This window comes from Lonchura striata, chromosome 5 (assembly GCF_050655825.1).
Source record: "Lonchura striata isolate lonStrDom1 chromosome 5, ASM5065582v1, whole genome shotgun sequence".
Lineage (NCBI taxonomy): Eukaryota > Metazoa > Chordata > Aves > Passeriformes > Estrildidae > Lonchura > Lonchura striata.
The window spans coordinates 27,069,071-27,093,373 of NC_140707.1; the positions used below are offsets into that span (position 1 = coordinate 27,069,071).

The 24,303-nt window shown below is 44.9% G+C and overlaps 1 protein-coding gene across 1 annotated transcript; it reads left to right on the top strand.

The window, feature by feature from the left end:
* Positions 1–700: 700 nt before the first annotated feature.
* TH (tyrosine hydroxylase) lies at positions 701–24,300 on the top strand. The gene is made up of 13 exons (XM_021526742.3): positions 701–1,754; positions 6,162–6,365; positions 9,161–9,335; positions 10,153–10,241; positions 10,456–10,523; positions 12,313–12,363; positions 13,149–13,294; positions 13,627–13,762; positions 13,897–13,966; positions 14,256–14,312; positions 14,890–14,985; positions 15,149–15,282; positions 17,507–24,300. Exons 1-13 carry the CDS (start codon positions 1,665–1,667, stop codon positions 17,664–17,666), a joined length of 1,476 nt encoding a protein of 491 aa, XP_021382417.1. The 5' UTR covers positions 701–1,664; the 3' UTR covers positions 17,667–24,300.
* The last annotated feature ends 3 nt before the right edge of the window (positions 24,301–24,303 follow it).

The following is a 24,303-nucleotide window of genomic DNA, read 5'->3' on the forward strand; positions in this document are numbered from 1 at the left end:
AAATATTTCCTGAGAAAACCTTGCAACACCTGCAGCATTACCCTCCACTGGTTTTGGTGGGGTTTTTTCTTGTGTTTTGAGCATCCAGGGTTTAGCAGAGAGCAAATAGACAGTTCAGGAGACTCAGAGGGGATTAGGGATAAAATTAAAGCAAAAGTGAGAGCTGTTCTCGGTGTGTGAGGTGATACCACACGTGAGGACACAGAGCCTGGGGATAGATGAGCCACAATGGCTGCTTAACTCCTTCCTCTGGTTTTTACTGCACTGAACACCCAAGTGTCCTCAGCATCTGCAATAGGAGAAGATACTCCACATGACTTTAAATCAATATTTTCTCACTACTGCACCAATCTTTAGCTGCTGCCAACTGCTTTACTTCAGCTTCAACTTCCACCAGTGAGCTTCCCAAGCTGCCTTGGTGGGGTCGGGAGTGTTGGTCATGCTGCCTGCTCCCTGGTGTTTGGTAAACATCAACAGCTTTCCATCCTAAAGATGTCAATGGACTGTTGGTCTTCGAGAGCTTTTGGCACTGAAGAAGTTATCAGCAGGCTGGGACGAACTCAGCTGTGCTGCTGAGTGCAGGATGAGCCAATAACCCTACCAGATGTCAATGCTGTGGTCAGCAAGGTTGCAGGTGAGCTCTTGGGCAGTCAGCTGGTGAAAGGCCAGCAGCTTCCCCACCACAGGGATTTGTGCCAGTCAGTGGCCTGTCACCAGGATGGTGGTGGCTCACACAAAGCACGGTCATGCATTCCTGCAGCACTTGTTTGGGTGGGACAGCTGCAAATCTAAGCAGAGAAAAATGCCAGTTTTACAACAAAGCAGCAACCCTGGCATAGGTCTGACCTGTCACACACTGTCAGCCCCAGCTGTACTCAAGCATTTGGTCCCTTAGGAATTTCTGCAAAATGATCAAAGCACTTAGGAAGTCAGGAGTGCCAGGGTTTTTCTTTTTCCAGGTTGTTTCCTCTAAAGCCTCTTTTCATTTCTGAGGAGTCAGATTCTGCCCTCCTGCTGTCAGAGTGACATGGCCAAATCAAGCTCTGAGGTGATGGGGGAGCCCTGGAAGGCACAGCGTTGTCAGTAGCCGGGCGCCGGGAGGTGCACACATGAAAACGGCATCCAGTCCTGCAGCTGCCTTGCGGGAATCAGTGTTATTTTCCTATTACTTTACTGCCTCCATGACAAGGCAAACAATGGGGGGAAAAAGGCTGGAGAGGGCTAAATCTCTCCCTTCCTTTCATTTCATCCTTTCACAGATCAAAATCCTTTCATGCAACTCCCAGGCTGGGGAAGCAAATGTGCCGGACTGAAACATGCAATGAGAATGAACTCCATCAAGAAGTGGCGGGGAGGGGGGAAAGGAGAGAAGGGGTAAATTAGAGAAGAAATCTTTTGAATGCAGGCAAACAGGTGGGGGATTGTCTGGTCTGTGAAGGCAGGGTGTCTGCAATCTTTGTAGCGATTAGATTTAATGGGACAGACACGTTTCTCTCCTTCACATCCCCTCCTCCTCTCAGCCCGAGGGGGAGAAAGGAGGGAGGTGGTGATGGGGAGGTGGCAGGGGAAGAGAAGATTTGAAAGAGTCTTTGACGTCAGCCCTGCCCTATAAAAAGCTGGCAAGGAGCTGGAAAGCAGACAGCAGAGCTCGTGGAAGAGCAAAGATGCCAACCCCGAACATCTCCACCTCTGCAGCCAAAGGCTTCCGCAGGGCGGTGTCGGAGCTGGACTCCAAGCAAGCCGAGGCCATCATGGTAAGACAACCCTACCCCACTTCTTTCCCTCCCCCTCCAAAAACCACAGCCTCTTCCATAGCTATAGGCAGAGGCAGGCAAAGATAGATGGACCAACACTTTGTTTGTGGGACTTCCCCGACATGGGCACCTCCGGGATCCAGGCTGGCAAAGGGAAATTTCTCCAACACTTCTCTCTACATACTGATACATGTGAAATGAAGACATTTAAGGGGGTGAAAACTTGAAATAATGAAACCATCTCAACCAAAAGTAAGGTGAATAACCCACAGACCTACAGCAAGAATAGCAAGGAATCCCCCTGTGAAAGGCAATATGAAGATCTTAATGATTTCCAGGTTTCAAGGCATTAATTAAACTGCAGAGATTTCACCTGTTCTAGCATAATAAAAAAAGTGGGGCTGTCATTTCAGACAGCACACAAGGCACAGACAGTTTAACTTGTTTGTTCACGGCTGCTGTATCCAGTTTATCTCCCAGAACATCCTTCCCCCATTTCTGTTCCCAGTCCTCCTTGATGTGTCCTCAGCCCTGTGTTTACCCCAGGGAAACCTCCTGCACACACCAGATCTGAATGTTTAAGGGAAGGGAAAGGAGTGTCAAGTGTCTTTAGAAAGCCAAGCCTAGCCAACCCATCAGACTTGCTGTAGGGACAGGGACATTTCAGCTCTTAACTTCAAAGACTTGCAGGGCAGGATGAGCTTGAAGACTCCCAAATGAGCTTGAAGACGTTCCTGTGGGGCAAAGATGTGGATAGGCAGCAGGTGACAATGCAGGGGCCAGAGCAGTGGCAATGGATGCACCAGGAGGGGACCTTAGAAATAAAGATGGGTTAGGTGGCAGATATGTTTGGCAGATGTCTGCAGTGTGACTCCAGCAGATCACTTTTAGAGCTCCCCGTTTCTCTCCCTTATACCTGTAGCCTTTTTCACCCACTCTCCTCTTAACCCTGTGCAATGCTCTGCCTCACTAAAAGCAACCACTACATTGGCAGAAAGGTGTTTTGGGCAGTGGAGTTTGCTGGAAAAGAAAGGAAATGTCTAGGAAACAGGAAGGTAAGCTTGCTTCCTCTAAGAAATGGAAATTAGGGAAGGCTTCCCTCTCGCTCAGTCCTTTTCATTCTGCAAAATAATGAACACTCGAGTGGCCCTTGAAAACCTGATATTTTCCAGGCAACTTGTAAAATCAGTATTTGAGATGCTCAGTGTCTGGAGAAGTGAAGAGTGTTTGGTTATCACACCCTCAGGGGTGCTACTCTGCGTTTTATTAAAAAATGGGCCACTGAACATAGAGGCCAGGGTAGTTCATGTTCAACAAGTGGGCTGACAAGAGTGAGGCAAGCTGCATGGGGTGAGTGGCTCATCCAGCCTGGAGGGTACATAAAACCTTAGCCTGTGATTGTTTTTGAATGAAAATTTTCAGAAAAGGGAAAACAAATGAAATTAAAACTTTGCCCCGTGAGGATCGCTCTGAGAGTTGGAGGTATGAAAAGCTTTTCTCTTTGCTCTTGCCTAGCACAGGAGATCTCCACAACCCTGCCTTCTATCAGGCAAGAGGCTTGACTGTGCATTTGTATATGACATGGCATGTCCCTGGCCCTCATGTTGTCACCGTGACTGTGGGTGATCTGACCCACAGCCATCACCCACCATCACATCACCTCCGACAGCTCTGAGGTGTTCCCTTGCCAGGGGAGCTGCAAACTGGGGGGAAAATCCAGACCTTTGCAATCCCAGAACTCCTCTACACCAGCAGGTATTTTACATGTCAGCTGGGCCAGCCAGACATCAAACTCCATGGAAAAATCTTTGGTTATGTATCAAGTTTTTCTGCTGCTAATAGTTTTTGCAAGAGACCCTGGGACTGTAGCTGGGGCAGAGTTTGGTTACAGAGCCAGGCAGGAGACAGCCACTGGAGCCAAAATGTGTAGTAAAAAGCAGGAAAAAGCACCCAGGAAACAGGGGTAGGACATTATTGTGCCCAGTCTTTACAATCGTTCCTGATTGCTGCAAATAATGAGCTGGAGGGGAGAAAGCAACAAAACAGCTCAGAACAGAGTACTTTTAATGACAATATGCAGGCTGGGCACTCTGACTTGCAGCAAATTTGGGGAAGGAAAAATGAACAAACCCTTCATAAGAGGTGCAAACTAACCTTCAGGAGAGGTGAATGAGTAAGGCAAATAAATGCTTTGCAAAGTCAAATTACAGTTCTCACTGTAGCCAGATATGCACTCAGGGAGGGAGTCTGCAAGGCAATTCAGAAATATCATATAATGGTGCCTTTGAAAGAAAGGAAAGCATTTATCATGAGATCAGTTTTGTTATTATATATGCTACATTCCTAATTTCCAGTAAAAGGAGAAAATAGCCCAATGAGCATAAATGTGAGGGGCAGAATTGAGGACAGTGAGGTGGGGAACATGCAGCCAGGCAGCCTCCAGCTGGCAGAGGAGGCAGCAGGCAGGCAGACCCCTCCCAACCCTCTTCTCTCAAGAAAAGTTCAGCCTTTTTTTGCTTTGTTTTGATATTTTTTCCCAACTACCCACTTAAACTATTCTATGTGCAGCTACAAAACTTCCAGGACTCCTAGAAGGGACCAAAGCCCCCACTCCTCCCTGCCAGGGACCACCCAGCCCCAGCACGTGTGGGACTGGTTGAGTCTGTTTCTCCTGGTGCAGCTTTCCAGTCACCCAACCCTCGCATTTTAAACCCCACCCAGCAGGATTTTAACCTGGTTTACATCCTAAATATGAGGGTCTAATTTCCCTCCTCTCCCTTTCCCCAGCCCAGAAGTAAAATCCTGCTGCACCTCGGGGCACAGTGTGTATAAAGCACTCTTGGGTAAAGCAGTGCCTGGCTTGGGATGGTTGTGGAGCTCATTTTCTGTGGCTGGCACAGGCATACTTTGCCCTGCTTATTGCAGGCACTTTAAAGTAAACACCAGCTTAGCTTAAAACACTGCAGTGATGGAAAACACACATTTAAAGCCAAGCACATGCTCACCAGATTTTTAAAGTTATGACTGAGGTCACCTGTTAGATGTCTGCTCTCTTTGGGCATGAATACCACCAATTCAGACAAGCAGCAGCATGCACTTATTTGTTAGAAGGCGTTTTTCTGTGCCCTGAGGAATAAAGGGTGGATCTGGAAATACAGTTTTGGAGGGGTATCTTCACTGAAACAGGACCAGATAGAGGTGTGTGGACTGGTGCCTCGATGTGCTGAGTTTTTAAGGCTGCATTTAAAGTGTCAGCTTTACACTGCTAAAGCATCCAGGAGGATTCTCACAAGAAACATGAGTTACTGATAGTGGGCTTTGAAAATCAGAGAGAAAATGAACTTCATAGTCAATCAGGCTGTCCTGTTAAAAGGAAAACGCTCTTAATTTTCACAAAGTAGGGAAAGCACGGCTTAGTTAGCATGTTCTAAATATTTTCAATGTAATCACAGGGAAAACTGCAGCCAGTCCCAGTCTGTGTCCTTCTTCAGTGCTGTGCCAGGTTTCTTTTAGCAAGCTCTGGAGGTTTGTCATCTGGTTTGGGTCTTGAACACAGAAAACTGGAACCAGATGCATTGCCTCTAAATAGAAAATAGGTTCCAAAAAGACCAAGTTGGTATATAAGTTATTTGTATAACAAAAGAAACAGCAGTGATTGAAATAGTTTGTAGTTTACTATAAGTATAATCAGGTGTCCTGACATGACCTCAGGCACAGAGTTGCATTTTGGGTTCGATTCCAGGTAACAGAAATCTGCAGGATTTTGTTGAGACAAAACAAATCTACAGATAAGTGGAAGGAATTTATTTTCTGGGGTATATGGTTGTGGTTTCAATTACACTTCAATGGATAAACATCCACTTAATGTTAAAAGTAAATGTCATATTGAATCCTGGGAGCAGTTTTGCTAAGCTGCCCTGCTAATACACCTGCAAACAGTTCCTGTTTCCTGGCCAGGCCACAGCTGTGGGCTTCACCAGTCCCTCACAAAGTATATTTTCTCAGATGACCTCAGGTTTATCTGATGTCTCTCCACTTGAATTCATCAGACACCTGAAAAACACATAAGATTGTTTCTGGGTTTTGTTTTTTTTCAGAGGATATTGAAAACTGTTGCTGGGTGGGGGGTGGGAGGGGGTGGTGAGAGGAGAAGCCCACTCACCAGTTATGCTAAAAAGATATTTTACATAGGTTTTTTCCCCCCCAAAGCTCCGCATTTCCGAAAGTTCAATTCCAAAACCTCAGTCCTCATGAGCAGATCTTTCTCTACAAAGCCAGGCAAGTCAGTCCAAGTTTCCCTGCTTCCTCTGCTGACACATACCAGTCACATCTCCTCCAGGTAGTGGGAATGCCTCTGATCTCCTACACCTCTGTGAGAAGTGTTATTTATTTCTGTTCTGCCTTCAGTCTCCACGGTTCATTGGGAGACGTCAGAGCCTCATTGAAGATGCCAGGAAGGAAAGAGAGGCTGCGGCTGCAGCCACTGATGCTGCAGAGTCCACAGAGACCATTGTATTCGAGGAGAAGGATGGGAGAGCCATGCTGAACCTCTTCTTCATGCTCAAGGGAGCCAAGACTTCACCACTGTCCCGTGTCCTTAAGGTGTTTGAGGTAAGTACCTAACCTATTGTGTGGTACTCAAGGAACACACTTCAGGTTTCATGACTGGGCTGTGACAAGCATCACTTGAGTGTAATAAAGAAGCCTCAGACTAGGTCTGCCTCCTTCAAATTATCAGTTAATTGCCTGATATCTCTTAAGTCATGCTTTGCTCATGGCCCAGTGTGTCCTCACTTGCCATCACTAAGAAGGAGGCTGCAAGGCTCTGTTTTGCAGTGCTGTTAAGCTCTGGTCTTAATTTTCCTTAATTATTTTCAGTTTCACGCTCCAGTCACGCCCTTACAGTTTGTAGTGTACTCTGACAACCCTTCCCACTGCTCAGCACTTCAACGTCAGGCACAGGGCTCTGATCCTACATTCAAAGCAAGCTGTGTGCCCTGCCTGTCTACAGACCAAACTCACCTTGCTTCTGGACCATTACCACACTGGTCCTCAGTCAAATAGTTACAGAAACAACTTTGCCCTGGATGTAAAACTGGCATATTGATTTCAAAATTACCTTCTCTATTCTGATTCACATGTTAAAGGTTCTGTTAGTTTCTTTCAAAAGATGCAACCTGTCTATGCCTTTAATACCAAGGAAAACTGGTAACTGAGCTTTTCCCCCCGAGCCAGCAATGTAATGTTGAATTATATAGGATCTCAGTGCCATGAATGGAAAGACTGAGATAAGTGCTGCCTATTTAAACAGAAATCCAAGCATGACAGCTTGCATTCATGTAGTGTGTTTTCATCCAGAATGATTCAAAAGTGTTTTGCAAACTGAGGTTCTGAGATGCATTTTATCTATGGTAGTTTAATTTCATTGAATTTAGCAGTGAGAGGAGAGGACAATTTGTTCCTATTAATCAGTCATGCGGCTTGTAAGGGGCCCCTGGAGGTTTCTGGTCCAACCTTCTGCTCAGAGCATGTCCAGTCACAGCAGTTTATTTGGGGCCATGTACACTATAGAGTAAACCTGCTACTTAAAAACTGGAAGTGTACAAAAAGTGTGCTTGGGGGATAAGTATTTCCCTGAAACTGTAGGGCATTCTAGTTATTCATTGCCCATTTAGTATTACCTCTGGTTATATTATAAAAAACATTTAGATCTTTAGCAATTACAATTCCTCTATGAGGACTGTTGAAAGAAAAGCTGTTTTCTGGGCAATACATAGTCCTTGTCTCAAGACTGAAAGAATCTTCATGACAAAGTTTTCAGACAAAACCCATGTATTGCAATGACTGGGGTCTGCTTCCCAGAACACACAGATGCCAGATAAAGCATGACAAATCCATCAGTGTAACATTTAACAGGCTGCTCAGTGGGTATGAAACAGATGTGTAAGCTTTTGTACTTCATATATTTTATGTTATACTGCATTTAAACTCTGTAATTTAAACAATTTTTAAAACATCAAGCAAGAAGCTGCAGCAGCTTATGTTCAAATATTGTTTGTTTCTTCCTGGAGCAAAAAAGCTCTTTGAACTTGTCACAGAAAGAGCTTTAAATATAATAAAAAGACAAGCATGTCAAGTCCCAACAGAGGAAGATTCATTTCCCAGATCCCTCTGGCAATGCAGGTACAAGATATGAAAGCAGACGGGCATAATGACATTTACCTCATCATGAACCAGGCTGCAGGGAAGCTGGTTTCACTCTTCTGTATGTGTTACATGCAGCTGAAGCATAGGTAATGCAATCACAGCTGTCAGATTAATGCAAAGGTATCGATTGTTGAGGGGACAATGTAATAGTGAACTTAGTAGGTACATTAAAAAACACCATCCTAAATTTAATTTACCTGTGGCATCACATCTGTTCCTTCTCATCTGTTTGCCCCTGATTAACAAAAGAAATCATGTCCCTTCGTCTACCAAAGGTCCTGCAGGAACTTTGGGAAGGTTGTGTCATTGCCTAGGGGTTTTACTGCCAGTTTTCACTGAGCTAAAGAAAATACCCCCAAATCCAGCAGGGCCCCTTGCGAGGCTACAGACATCATTTTGTCCCCTTATTCCATGGGGGAGGTCAGTTCCTGGAGCAAGCCCAAATGACATCAGGGCTGGTAGCGAAGCCAGAGCAGCGCGTTCAGCACCACGGCCAGCGCCGCCCTCCCGCCCGGCAGCCCCGCCAACAAACGCCTCGGGAGTGCCTGGGGTGGAAAAATGCAACGTGGCACTCTGCCACATCAAACTGCTTCTCTTGGTCCTCTTTGCCGTGGTGGAAGTCTTCTGTTGGTAGTTATTGAACGGCCTCTGTGCAGAAGGAGAAAATGTGGAATTAATGGGTAAGTGTGTTTGGGTGGGGGCATGAAGAAAACAACAAGAAGGAATCCATCCCAGACTGGGGTTGTTCATGCTGGAAAAGAGAAGGCTTCTGGGTGACCTAATCGTGGCCTTCTAATAACTGAAGGGGGTCTAGGGGAAAGATGGAGAGGGACTTATTACAAAAGCACATAGGGTCAGGACAGGGGGGATGGATTCAAACTAAAAGAGAGTAGGTTTAGGTCGGATAGTAGGAAAAAAAATGTTTACTGTGAGGTAGATGAGGCACTGAAATAGGTTTCCCAGAGTTGTGGATGCCTGTGAGTGTTAAAAGTCTGGTTGGTTGGAGCTCTGAGCTGGTCTGTGAAAGTTGTCCCTGTCCATAGCAGGGAGGCTGGAATGGAATGATGTTTAAAGGTCCCTTCCAACCCAAACCATTCTATAATTCTGTGTCCATATGGGCATCTTTGGGTAGTAACAGAAGGTATTTCAAATGTTGCTTAATGTTTTTTTTTTCCCCCTTCCTTTCCATGTCTCAAAAGACATTTGAAGCTAAAATTCAGCACCTGGAGACCAGGCTTAGCCGAAAACCTCGTGAAGGGATTTCTGAGCTGGAATATTTTGTGCGCTGCGAGGTCCACAGCTCTGACCTCAATACTTTCATTAGCTCCATCAAGAGGGTAGCAGAAGATGTGAGGACCACTAAGGAAGACAAATGTAAGGAACTTAAAAACATTTTCAGTTGTGTGGAGAGGCTAAGCTCTCCCTGTAGAAACAGGGTGGAGGCTTTGTTATTCCCAGTAAAGGGAAAGGGCTATTGTGTGCTGAATTTGAGCAAACTAGAAGGGACTGCCTCTGGAGTACCTGAATTCTGAAAGTAATTTCCCTCCTTGTCCTTTTCTCAACAGACTCCATTGTTCATAGCCCTTTCTTCTGGTAAAAAATTGAAAAAAAAAATAGAAATAGGAGGTTGAAATTCATACTTTGCTCACACCTATCCTCATGAGTTCTCCATCCCTACTCCAGCATTTTGTATTATAAATACAGTAGTATTGTATTTTGTATTATAAATACTATAAAGTAGTTTCCTACCTACGTGTTAGGTCCTCTGTATAGATACCAGCACTAATCTACGAGACACTTCCTGTGCCATCCTGTTTTAAAGATAGGATGATTAATATAGAATAATATTGTGGGAGACTATCCCTAGAGATCTATGACCAGCAGGATCTCTGGGTGTTTTTAACATGAATCATTTAGTAAAATCCAATTTTCATCATCTTCTTTAATTTTGCCACAAAATACTCTGCTGAGAGATGTACAAGGAAGTAATGAAATGCAGATCATGGCATTAGACATGACTCTAGGAAAAGAGTGCTGGAATTGTGAAACTACTGCCTAGAAGTAGCTGTGCCATGTTGTATGTGTGCATTTGGTACGCCAGATGAGGTGTATCTTATCCAGCTTCAGAGCCCCTTCTCTTTAGGGGATCTTCACTTCCACAGACAGGCTGTCACTTTCTCTCTCCCCATAGTTCACTGGTTTCCCAGAAAAATCTGCGAATTGGACAAGTGCCACCATCTGGTCACCAAGTTTGACCCCGACTTGGATCTGGATCACCCGGTGAGTCCGCCTGTGTGCGCAGCCCGTCACGCTGAGCTCCTGAGCTGTGCCACAGGAGCAGGAGCTGAGAACACCCCTTAGTGCAGCTGATCAGGGGGCTGGAGTGCCACTGCCACCTTGAGAGACGTCTCTCCAGCCAGGGATGAATTTTCCTGGGTGAGAAACTTTAGCAACTGATTAAAAGTCCTGTCTCTGTCCCTGTCTGTCACCACAGGGCTACTCTGACCAAGTATATCGCCAGAGAAGGAAATCAATAGCAGAGATTGCTTTTCACTATAAGCAGTAAGTCTCCTTCCTAACATTCATGTGGGGATAATGACATGTCAGTGGTCCTATTGGGAAGTCATTGTATGTCACCTGTATGACACTTTCTTTATGTTTTGTCTCCCTATTCAGCCTTTCCAGCTCCTTTTGTGTCTCTCTTCTCTCTTTGCATTCCAGTCTCTCTTTAATTAAAAAATATCTGTTGTCATTAATTCATACATTGGTAAAGGTATAGTAAGAATAAACCTCCTGCATAACAAAAGCTATATATATATATATATATATATATATATATATATATATATATATATATATATCCATCAGACCTCAAACTTCATTTGGAAATGTAGCATCTCTTTAGAACAGCATTTAGTTTTGACTTCAGTGTTTCAAGTACTGAAAAAGAAATGGAGCCCACAAAATTTGTTGCAAAGATTCATTATTCTGGTTGTGAAAAAATGTGGGTTTTATTTCTAAGCTGGACTTCAATAGCTTTACCAAACCAATGGATCACACATGCCATTCATCTACTAGATAAAATACTGCTATCAGATTTTTTCTTCTTTTGTTATGAGGGTATTTATAGGCTAAATGATTCACCTCCTAACTCTGCTAAATTAAATAGAATCCAGTAATGTTCTCATCATTGTCTTATATAGATTTAAGACTATGTCTTGTACTCTTACTTAATACTTCTATTTTTATACATGCAGTGATAGCACTCAGTGTGCTCACTACAACATCAAACAGAGTCTGATATTCAGTTCAGTTTGTAAAATATTCCCTAGATCCTATTCAGTGATACTGCCTTTCACCATAGCATTCTCCCTCTGTGCAGGACTTTAAGAGCTGAAAGCAGACTACAGAAATTATATGGGTCACCTGTTTGAGCTACCCCTGCAACTGGTGTGATCCCAGCTAGGGTTTCTGCTGTTCTCATGCACTTTGCCAATTTGAAGCCCAGAATATGGATATTGATGGTTTTATCCTGTACAAATACTAAACATACAGAAAGTCACAGTGCCAGAGGAAGGCTCCCAGGTGACACAGGGTTAAATACCGTCCTAAGATGAGGCACCAATTTAAGAGGTCTTCTCTAACATCTCACCTGCAGGTTAACAATTACGAGCCACTGTGTAGCATCCCTTCAGGCATCCCTTCAGAAATTGTGCTTTACAATATATCAACATCTCATTTGCCCAGACATAGAAAAGAAAGATTTAGGAAATACAATTGCTAACTATGTTGAGAAAAAGAAAAATTGTAATTCCATCAATGCCCATTTATATCAATGTTGAAATTTTCCTTTCCTGCCATCCTTAACCTTATTGACAATATATTTTTCTGCAAAAAAATATATTTAAGGTCAAAAATGCATTTTGGTCAAATGCGTTTAGTTTTCCTTATTAGCTACTTTTATTTGTCAGCCACCAGTTCATTCTTGGAGCCATCAACTGCCTGAAATTCAGACATATGAAATGAATTTATTATCACATATTAAGTCTTTCAATTTTTTCCAGAGAAACCCGTTTTTTCCTCCCGGTAAATATTACACCTGCTAAACTCTTGCTCATCCCTTGTTCATTCATAATCTCTGACTAGACCCATGCTTTTTCTTTGCATCTGTGTATTTGTTGCACCTGTACAAATGACCCAGTACTAAAGCTTTGTCTTTCCTGTCACCCCTTGTTTGGTTTTTAAGGAAGATTTATGAACATCATGCAGAGCTCCTCCAAAGTGCTTCCTTCTCATAGGGAAGAGGAGCCTGGCTGGGGCTCTGCTCAGTAATGGTGCCTTTGCCTTGCAGTGGGGACCCAATCCCTCATGTGGAGTACACGGCGGAGGAGACAGCTACCTGGTGAGTGTTGATTTCATTATTAGGGCTGATTTCACTATTAGTGCTTCACCACTAGAAGCTGGGAATCAAACCCCAAACATTCAGGGCACGACCTCTTGAAAAATGTGTCAGGAGTGCAAGAATCCTACTTAATGGCTTGCTATAAAAAACACTTTCATGATGCAGCCTCCAGGAGTTTCCTCCAAAGGAGCCTTCTCACAGAGCAAGGTAGATAATTTGGAGGTCAGCTTCTCTAAGGGTCCTGACTCAGTAGCAGCCTCCAAACAAAAAGCAGTTATCACAGCTGCAGGAAGAAGTGTGAGGCCCATGGTGAATATCTGTGTGGTTCCTCACAGGCCTCACTTAGGAAAACACTCCCTTTGAACGTGATTTTTTTCCAGGAGTGTTGCTGCAGGAGTGTTTCTGAAAACAAGCTCAACTCATGAGCTGAGTACACAGGCTTCTCAGCAAGGTCATCCCCTGGTTCTATTGACTGTCTTCACAGTGCAGCTTCAGGAGTTAACCTACTGGGAATATTTTAATTCCAGCTAATACCTTTTATACAGTCTTCTGACCTCCAGGTCAGAAATAGGTCTGTGCAGACACAACTGGGGCTTTGCAGCTTTATTTGAACGTGTGTCTGTATGTTTACATACCTCTATTGATGTGCAGACACATAGACTTAGGTGGAGAAAGGCAAAAGGACACGGAGCCTAAAGACTTGAGTCCCTGATAGTGCATAGCCAGAGTGCAGGAGAGGACTGGACACATTAACCACTGAATGTCTGCCACCTCTCCTCCTGAAGGAAGGAGGTGTACAGCACCCTGAAGAGCTTGTACCCCACCCACGCCTGCAAGGAGTACCTTGAGGCTTTCAGTCTACTGGAGAAATTCTGTGGCTACAATGAGAACAACATCCCTCAGCTGGAGGAGGTTTCCCGCTTCCTAAAAGGTGAGCACGAGCCTGGGGAACCCAGGTTTGGAGTCTGCCAGTGGGGGCAGCTGGAGATGGGAAGCCTGAACCCAAAGGAGTAGAGAGTGAGCTGAGATTCAGGAGGAGAGCTGGAGCCTTGGGCATTGCTGACAGAGGACAGAGGTAGAGCCCAAGTGGTGGGGCCTGCAGCCATACACAGCGGGCTGTGGCTAATGATCCCACTGGGCACCTGCAGAGCAGGCGTTGTTCCTGGGAGGAGCAGCCAGATGAGGCTGGTGCAACCCTTTAGCTGCCAGTGCTGGGGGCAGTGGCGCAGCCTGCAGCCTGGCAGTCGGTGTGTGCTGTTTCAGAGAGGACTGGCTTCCAGCTCCGGCCGGTGGCCGGCCTGCTGTCAGCGCGGGACTTCCTGGCCAGCCTGGCCTTCCGCGTCTTCCAGTGCACGCAGTACATCCGCCACGCGTCCTCGCCCATGCACTCCCCCGAGCCGTGAGTACCGCCCGGCCCCGCGGCCTCCTGCCCACAGAGTCCCAGCTGGCCAGCAATCAGCCTTTTTTTCCCCAGCAGACACACTCTGTCTGCTGCTGACTGTGTTTTTCTCCTTTCCCCTCTCCCGTCGGCAGGGATTGCTGTCATGAGCTGCTGGGGCACGTCCCGATGCTGGCCGACAAGACGTTTGCCCAGTTCTCTCAGGTAAGGTGGTCATCTGCTTTCTTCCCCTGAGAGGTGGGAATCCAAACCCCGGGGTTGCCACCTAAACCTTTCTTGCTCTTATTAACCATGATGTTCCAGAGTTCTAGTGATGGACCAAGACCCCAGTACTGGGTCTGCAACAAAGTGGTTTTAGTCTGATCAAAGTGATGTCCCAGCAGATGCCTGGCACTGCAGGGCAGCAATATGTATGGTCTTGAGCCAATAAATCAGAGCAGTCAATGTTTAAGGCCCTCAGTCCTGATGTTTGTCCCTTCCCTTCTCTTCCTAGGACATTGGACTGGCATCTCTGGGAGCAACTGATGAAGAAATTGAGAAACTAGCAACGGTAAGTTTTCCCCTTTGCTGGATGGGGGGCAGAACACCTCCAGCAGTGCTTCTGTGGTATCAAGGAGACTGGTCCAGCTTGGTATTCCAAAATTTGCAGGCTCAGAGCTCCCACCCAAGCTGCCCCATGCTCTTTTCATGATGACTGTGCAGAGCAGAGATCAGTTAAACAGCAGAGCTTGCTTGCACATTAACCCAGTTTTCTCGGGCACCAGTAGTATTACCAAGCATCGTATTTCCAACAGCAGCACTGCTGGGACTCTTTGGGATGGGATTAAATGACATCTGCTTCCTTTGGCTCTCCCTCAGCAAGGTGACCTGTCCTACTCCAAGGACACCAAACAGCAGCATCTCACAGCAGATGGAACAAGCCCAGGGACACAGACTTTGTCCTGGTGTAGCAGCAACTTAGTTTAGCACTTTTCTCTAAAAGCAAAGTGTGGAGAGGGGACAAAGAGGCAGGTGTCTATTCCTTCAAACAACCACAGACCCTGGCCATGATGTAAAGGATCAGAAGTGACAGAGGGATTAATATGAGGAGCTGTGTCCCTCAGGAATTTTTATTTTTCTTTTTACAGCTTTACTGGTTTACAGTGGAGTTTGGGCTCTGCAGACAGAATGGAATAGTCAAAGCCTACGGAGCTGGGCTCCTCTCTTCCTACGGCGAGCTCATAGTAAGTCCTACCATAACTTGCCTCTGCCCTAGACCCTGTAGAGAAAAACACCTCCTGCTTCTGCATAATGTCTTTCCTCAGTCTGTACTCCACCTTTGCATACCCCAAATGTGCTCTCCAATCCCCTTATTTTCACACTGGATTTTTTATGCCATGTTCACAGCACTCCTTGTCAGATGAACCAGAGGTGAGGGACTTCGACCCTGATGCTGCAGCTGTTCAGCCCTACCAGGACCAGAACTATCAACCTGTTTATTTTGTGTCTGAGAGCTTCAGTGATGCCAAAAATAAATTGAGGTAGGACTGGGCAATGAGAGAGACCCAAACAATAGGAAATTAGGATGTTATCTATTGAAATAGGGCTTGACATTATGGCTGCTTTCAGTCTGAGTTCTCAGAAGTGCTCTGAAGACTGATCAGGTCTTCTAAAGTAAAGCAGTTCTCCAGTTCCTACTGGGAACATGGTTGACATTAATAGATCTATCCAGGGGAAAAGACGGACTTTTGCCTCCTAGGTTGTTACTGGACCCCAGATACCATCCCACCATGGTAATTGGGTTTCCCCATCCCACGGGACTGCAAACAGAATGGTAAGGGTCAGCTCTACCCACAGACATCTGTTCAGAAGAGCATTTTCTTGGTCATACCCAGAATTGCCCACAGGAGGAAAGCTCAGTCCTTGGACTGCTTTGAGTGACAGAGGAAAACTTTGCCTATAACACTTTTATCTTCACTTAGGAAAGAGAAAGGATGAGGCAAACATGACATACATGACTTTACAGTTCCTGCAAGAGGGGCATTTAATATAAATAACGTGGTGAGGACTGCTATATTTCAACTTCTGCTTTTATTACCCTCACTTGCACTTGTTCATACAACCTGGAGTCCAGCTGCTCAAAAGCAAGCACGGGGGAGCCCGTGCTCACACACACACACACACACACACACACACACACACACACACACGGCTGCTTTAAAAAAACCCAACTGCTGCCTAACGAGTCATTTCATTGCATTTAAAAAGGGAAAATGCACCACATACACACTCAAGATTAGGCTAGAAGGTCCTGACTGTGACAAGCACTGTAAATTATCCTCTTTAAAGAGCTCAGAGACCACACAGATGCTAAAATTAAAGCATCGTTTCTTTTGCATTACTGGCAGCTGCCACCACGGGTCTGACTATCAGTGTTACACCTGGAGAAAAGCCTCTTTTCTCAGAAAGGACACACTCCCCCAGTGCCCTTCCAAGCAGCCCTGCTGTATCTAGTTGCTTCACAAGGTGTCAAGTGAGCACACCCATTTGGGAGGGCAGGTTTCTATCCATTAGCAGCTGTGCTACGAGCCATCGCTGTGGCTGCTGAACATTAACAAGAGAGGCGAGCAACACTTTGCCTGATAGAACTGAGAGGAACCACATCTTTTAGGAGGGAGACAATGTGAGTATGCAGAAACCTCCTTTGTTTATGATTTTTTTCCCCGTTGTTTTCCTGCAATGGCATGGCAGCTCCCTGTCTGCTGTGTTTTCCTCCAGATCCCTCCATTTCCGGCCCAGCCAGGCAGGACCAGCTGGAGGAACATCTGTCTCCATCTGGGGAAGGGCTGCGCTTCCCGAGCCCTGCGCCAGAGCAGAGCCGCGGTAGCCACAAGAGGGTAGCCTAAGCTAAGCAATCCAGGAGCGAAAGGGTGAAGCCTCAGCAGAGGACAGGAGCATGCCTGTTGTTAGCGCTGCTCGTCCCCTCGTGTTCCCGAGCCTTTCCAGCGTGAGACTGCACCCATAAGCACCTAAGTACAGATTTTCAGCTCCGTAGTCACACAACCCCCAGATGAAAAAAAACCTACCTTGCCGAGTATACAAATCTTAGTGCTGGAAGTGAATGCGGGCAACTCTGGGGAAACCCTACCCTTGATTTACTTTCACTTGACCACATACTTCTCCATTAGAAAAGCAGCAACAAGGTCTTGCTCTTGAGAGATATCAGGCTCACCACTGAGATTCAGGCTGCATTTGGCTTTGGGTACAGCAGTACAGCTTTGCAGAAGTACAAGGCTCTGGTGACACCATTCTCATCCTCTAGCTCAGGTCTGAGCCACTGCCTGCCAAGTTTATCCTCAATATGCCACACAGCTAGTTCCCCCTCCCCAAGCAGAGATTAGTCAATAAATGCATGTCAGAAAGGATTTAGTAATATACTACGATAATACCATGGGTTTCCCCTGCAATTAGCTTCTAAATCTCCTTGGACTTTCTGAAAAAGGAATGGCAGCAGAGGATGCCTGGCAGTGGCCATGGAGATGACCAGTTTGATGTACCCTCCTGTTTGGTACAGCCCACAGAGAGCCACAGTCAAACTCATGGTGTTCCTCGACAAACAGAAGGGATCTCAACTAGTGCTGCAGTGGAGCTGGAAAGGTGGAAATTCTGCCTAAAGGAGGCATTAACCTGTGGTGATCTTCTTGGGTAAATGGTGATGAGTAGGAGGGAGACTCGGGACCCATCTCCCGCCCCCTTCCCTTGCAGGAGCTACGCGGCGCACATCAAGCGGCCCTTCTCGGTGAAATACGAGCCCTACACCCACAGCATCGAGCTCCTGGACAGCCCCCAGACGATCTGCCACTCCCTGGAGAGCGTAAGGGATGAGCTCCACTCGCTGATTAACGCGCTCAATGTTCTCAGTTAATACAAGAACTGAGCCATTTCCGTCCCCTCCCAGCCCCCGAAGTGCCCGCCCTGCCCTCACCTAATTCCCAGCTGGTAATTCCTACCTGTTCTTCTCCAAACACTGGCACTGCTGCCTGTCACCACGCGACCCCAACAGCTTTCCACTTTTGTATGTAGGGCCAGCTCGGAGGAGGGCAGCGGGACACACCCGAGGCCTGCTGGCTTTTTGGGTAGCTTTTCTATTGACTGCTGGAAGAGGCTTAGCAGATACAAAAAAGCATGGCCAAGCTTAAAAGTTGAAGACAAGAGCCCTGGGCTATGATCCTGAGTGCAAGGAAGAGGAGAAAATCTACTGTATTTAAAAAGAAAAAAAAAAGAGAGAAGCAATAATTTTTTTTATTGCACTGTGAGAGAAAAATTTAATTTGCCTTTTTTTTTAATCCCCAAAGCAACTCCATGAGTCTTGTTCTTAGTTATTCTAATATTACTGTCATCTGATGTAGCTCAGGTGTGTGACTAATGTTATTGCTGGCCATTTCCAAGGAAGGTAAACATCTGGTTTGGATGCTCAAACCCAGTTTCATGCAGTTTTCAGTGTAGATATTAATGGCTTGATCTGACCCAAAGCTCTTGGTTTTCCTCCCCCTGCTTTTGCCCTTCTTATCTTCTTGCAGGCTGTCTCATAACTTAGCGGTTTGCTCAGAAGTTTGGCCCAAGGTTATGCAGCTGTGCAGTATCAGAGCTGGGCTTGGGATGTGTGGAGGCTGCTAAACAGCTGTGGGGGACAGTGAAGGGGAGAATTACACAGAGTTGTTTGCATGATCATTTATAACATTTCTGTGTCGACTTTTGCTGTCCTTATCCACGATATATGATTTTTATAATTTCCTCTTTAAAGAACTGCAAGACTTGGCAGTGAAGTTATGGCTATTAACACGGCTAACATTGTTCTCCAGTGTTACTTCTACTGTGGCTCAGCCATAATAATTTACAATCCATTACTCTTTATCCCATTTCAGACCTCCACATATATGTGCTTTAACCCCAGTTCTCTCAGATTTTAACTCCTTAGCTACTGATGGTACTTAGTCTCCTGCCTGCTTCAATGTGTCCTTTCTGTTTCTTTTCTTTTTTGACCCTTCCTCCTAAATTCCTCCTAAATTCCTCCTAAATTGCTTAAAAGGCCATTACTGAAATCAGCAGTCTGATACCAGGACTAGCTGCTTTTCCTCAATCTGTTCCTTTTCTTTGGATTTTCCTGTAAATCGATAAAACTACTGAGTTAATTCAGTTATTGTCATTTAAGAGCCCTTTCTCCAAAGCTGCAGCTATGATTTCCCAATCTGGGTGGATCCAGATCATGAGCTGTAACTCTCAAGGCTCCCTTAAGTGCTGTAACAATTTTTCATTTGGGTTCTTTAGATATTACTATTAGATTAAGTAGCTGGAGCAAGCTATGCAAGACTAACGCAGGCTAGGCCATAGTTTAGTATCTAGACGTGAAAATCTTACTGGTGACTTCAGTAAAACAGACAAAACCAAAACCAAAACCAAACAAACAAACAAAAAAGAGAAAACAAGCAGGCAAGCTATAACAATTTTGTCTGTATAGTTAATGCATGGGTTATGCTCTTGTTAACAAGAGCAGTGCCACTTTGCTGGTCTTCAGGTTGTTATTTCTCCTCTCCCTTGGTAATGTCCAGCTCCTGACTTGCTGCCCATGAAAGCAGCAAGGGTGCTTCAAACCCTGCAGCAATGCCAGGCTCCTGATCAGGGCTGGGCAGGGAATCTCTCTGCAGAGGCATTTGCTCTCTGGTCTGGCCTCCAGGACCATAAAGGTCTGAAGGGGATCATCTCTAGGTCTCTAAAGCACTTCACAGTCATCATCTACCTTCTTAAATATCTAAAATTAATGCAATTTGTAAAAAGATCAAACTCATTAATATGAAGTGAAAAGGCAATTTAGAAATCCTTGCAACTGTGGGAAACCTCAACTCCTCTGCCTTGCCTTGGAGTTTGCATTGCTGCTCCCTGACTCTGGCAGCTGCTGCTTTTTTGAGGAGCTGTAGTAAAATCTGCTGCAAAATCTGTAAAATCTGTCCTGAAAAAAATAGCAAATAGGCAAGACTTCCTGCACCACTAGTATGCAAGCATACAAATAAATGTGCTGCAGCCAGGGGAAGGTGAGCACCAGGAGAATTGCATTTCCTTGCTTTTGAGACACGAGTCTGAGCTAAGGCAGGCTCTGAGTGCAGGGGCTAGGGATGCACAGGCCCCAGATATTCCTCTCTGGGCCATTTTCAGTGTTTCTGTTCTTCAGAAATTCGTGAAAAATTCCAGAATATTTTGGCCCCTTATGGAGACATCTGAATACATGAACCCATTTGTATTTACTATTATCCTCACCTATTTAATATCTTAGAGGATTTATCTTATTAGTAAATTAATAGGTCCCCTTTCACTTTGTTTCTAAGCCTTGTTCCTTTTTATCTGTTTTCAAATACATTACTTGGCTCTTTATTTCATAAGCCATATAGTAACTGGATCCTTGCTCTCTCATTTTAAACATTTTTCTCATGTTGCCTCTTCTACCAGAGCATTGCTTTCTTCTTTATCTTGCCATTATATTTTAGACTCTTAGACATAGGGCCACTAAGAGACAGGCTATCCAAACAAAATATAGTAGAGTTGTAAACCAGTCCTGATCTATCACTGCTTTTAAAGCTACTGATAGTGAGGTGAACTTTTTAACCCATAATTTTGGATATTGTCCTACAATTGTCTTTAGATTCTTTTTAACATTCTCACTAATTTCTTTCTACCATTCTGTGTGATTGCAGGTTATAGGGTATATACAGTCCTTGCTTGATCCCCAGGCTAATTATTTAGACTTGAATTCTTCACTTAAAATCTCCCCGTTCCCAACCCTCCCCTCTCTTCATCTTATCCTGTCTCAGGTGCTGTTCCACACCTCTGAACCATGTTCTGTAACAGCATTATGACAGTTCCAGCAGTTGTATTCCTTTTAGGTGGAAGAACCTCAGCCTGCCCAGGAAAGGTATTTATTGTGGCAAACAGATACTGGTTTGTGACAGTTTACTGGAGTGATCCCTTGGCAGCATTTGTCACAGTCTTTAGTTTAGCCAGTGCAGTAGAGTTGGCAGCTTTCTTTTACTACTCCACTTTTGCACACCTTATGCAATTTTTATTTATGTCCTATTTTCTTACTTCATTTGAGGCCAAGTATAAACTCTTTGCACTCTTTTCAGAGCACCCTACACTTTTTTATGTAGCTCATTATGATAATTACCTTAGACTGTCATAATGAGCTATATAATGAAATGTAGGATGCTCTTATTCAACTGGCCACGCTATTCATCCCATCTTTGTTTAGCTGACACCTGGTTGGGGCTGCAGTAAACAAAGTCTGAGTTAATTTATCTACTTGCTCACTAAATTACTTCTCAGTATTGTTTGTAGTCTTCACATTTCTTTAACATCCTTTACAGATATTTAATTCCCACTCTCTATCTAAGCTCCTGTTTAAAAGAAATAGAACTCCTGTTTTATTCATAGGTGTCCCACCATGTGCTTGCCATTGCTTTTCTCCCCACTATTCAACCAGCATTTTGTTCTACTACCAGAGAGTAGCTGTCTGTAGAGAGATGTTGGTAGAAGGCTTTGTTGTCTACTCACAGCCTATAAGTCTCTTGGCATGATCCTTTCTCTAATTTACCCACTAATTTTCCCTCATTGGACTGATAGGAGTGTCTTGGGTTATTTTTCCTCTTTGATCAAATGAGTGTGCAATACCTTTGGTTCATTCCTGGTTTCCATTCAAAGGATATCCACATTAATATCCATTTCTTCCCTTTGTGTGTAAGAGCAGAGTAGGAGCAGACTGCACTGTCAAGGGGAAAAGCCTCAAACTCCATCACTCCTGCCTCTAACCAGGTTTTCTCACGGCCAAGGAAATTTTGATCCAACCACTGGTATCCATTTTTCTCCACTATTTCTCTGTAACAGCACTGCTCCCACAGTATCAGCTCGTGTTGAAATTCTTGTTATGAATAACTTTCCTTTAACTGGGAATTTGAGTGCAGAAGCTTTTCAAGCAGCTTCTTTCATGTCAGATAAAGCACTGTCTTGGTCTTTACTCCAGCTCCCTCCCCGATACTTTTCCTGTCATTTCCATTACACTCTGCTGCTATTAGCAAAGATGGATGCACTGCTATAAGATACTGGCACAGCTATAGATATGCTGCCATAAGAAATTAAATTCTCTCAGCACTCTTCAGAGTTGGGATTGATTAGTGAGTATTTATTTCACAGAAAGATTTACCTTTCTAGCATTTATCCATCTTCTTGTTTCACCAGTTTCAGAGTCCAGGCATTTAATTTGAGGTTGTTTTAATTGTGCTATATTCAAGTTGACAGTAAATACTGCGTGGTCTATTAATTTTAAAACTCAGCTGTATCTCTCTTGCACTTCTTCTGTAGCTGCAGTTCCCCAGACATCATCACATAAGGCGGTCTCTTTTCTTTGTCCCCCACAATCATTCAAACCCTTTGCTCACACAAGCATGTGCAGCAGGGCAGGTGCTCAGCCCTGTGGGATGCAAGTAAAGGTATATTGTTTGTCTCTTAATGTGAAAGCAACTCTGTCAATTGCCTCTTCCCCTGCATTTTGCCATATGGAGTCTTAGTGTGAATCGTGGGGGTGCATTTGTGCCACTACCTCTCCTAATTCACCTGCTGTCCCAGGAGCCTGACTCAGCCTCGGGCTGCCAGGGACCGTGGAGGTACCTGTGCTCTGCTGGGCATGGTTGGTTGGTGCATGGTATCCTGTCCTGCTGCTCATGTCCATGACATTCAAGCAGGTTCCCTATCAGTTTACTAAAGGCTCTCCATCTTCCTCGAGCTTATGGACTGGTAGTGATTGTGCCAGTTGGATCCTTGCCTTACCATCCCGCTGGGCAATTTGATTAAATGCCCATGGTGGCAAGAGTAAAGGTTTATCAAGGTGGTGCCCGATGTACAATGGATAAAAGCTGGTGGTGCACACAGTCTAACCAATTTACCACATAATCCCCATTTATTTCTAAATATAAACAGTTTCTCCACTGTCGTGCTTCCTTTCAGCGGCTTCATATCTGCAGCTACCTTCCTTGGGGTAATTTTTATTTTTTCTTCATTTTAACAGCAACAGCAGTTTGATCTGCCATACCCATGTACCCTGGGACAGCATTTGGAGTCTTTGTGGGATAGGCTGCTATTCTCAACTTCTCTTTCTTTTCCCATTTGCCCATATCATCCTTGAAATAATCTTCCTGTGATGGCTCCCAATTCAGTTCTCTACACCACTTCCTGGGACTCCAGCAGTTATTTTTAATTTTTGCATCTAAATCTGCTTTTGCAAGTGTCTAATTTTAGTTTTGCATTTACTATGATCAGGTCCCTTTTGAGCTCTCCCTTGCTCCAGGGCGAACCACTGCACTATATATGTTAATCACCCTCCTTACTTCTGTAGTTTTTCCTTCTCTTTTTCTAAATTCACCTGATTCTCTAATTGCCATTGCACATCCTTATTGCCTTTTTGGGCCACTAGATGGTATTCCTTTTCTAAAGACAAGCTTATTTCAAGTCACTGGATAGACCCTTTCAAAACACAATTTTCTCATTGAAGCAGCTGATGTTCTGGTGTTGCCTTGCTATAGATTATTGCTGCTTTCCATAACAGTCCCGTTTATAGAAGCAGTGAATCCTTGAGTCTCTTTTCATCCACTCTCTCATATCAGGAAACATTTGGTCTCTATCACCCATCAGCTTCCTGTGGGCTAGAGAGGCGCCCACAGCCCCTGCTGTAATCTCTGATATTGTTGGGATTTCCTGCAGCCCCTCAGTATTCCTGCTTTTTGGCTTTTTCCTGAGTTGTCATGGATTTTTCCCATGCTTTCAATTTTGTCTTAAGTTATCCCTCAAGTATTGTGCACAAGGCTGGTTAGGTTTGTAGAGTTGCCTTGAACGAGGTGATAGAATCACAGAATGGTTTGGGTTCCAAGCCCCTGCCATGGGCAGGGAGCCTTCCACTAGACCAGGTTACTCAGAGCTCCATGCAGCTTGGCCTCGAGATCACTCAGAGAAAAAGACTTTGAGGATCTTCCCAGTCACACCCTTTACCAAAAGATGTTATGAATTCCCTTTTCCTAACCATGGAGCAAATTTGTGGGATTATGTGGTGCTTAGAGCTAAACACAAGCTCATGTCCTTTGGGTGTGTCATGGGATCCTTCACACCACTCCCCCAGAGCTCACCAAACATGACTGCGAGCTCTACAGAAGTGACAGGGGAAAACCAATGTGATGGGTCAGCCCAGGTTAAACCCTCCCCTAGAAGGAGCATGGGCTGGCAAGGGAGGAAGAAGGGGGAAAAGCCTTCCTCAGAGCCAGGCCCCACCACCCCTCTGGTGTGTGCCTGTCTCAGTGCCTCGCTGAGCGGTCTCACTGTTGTCGCTGCTGCTGCTGCTGCTGTGGGTGGATCTGTCTGTCTGTCTCTCTGTGTAAAGAAATATGAAACAGAATTATTTTTCATTTTGGAATCGTGCTGCTGCTCACATGATACTAAGAATAAAAAAATATATTTCTGGTCTAGCATCC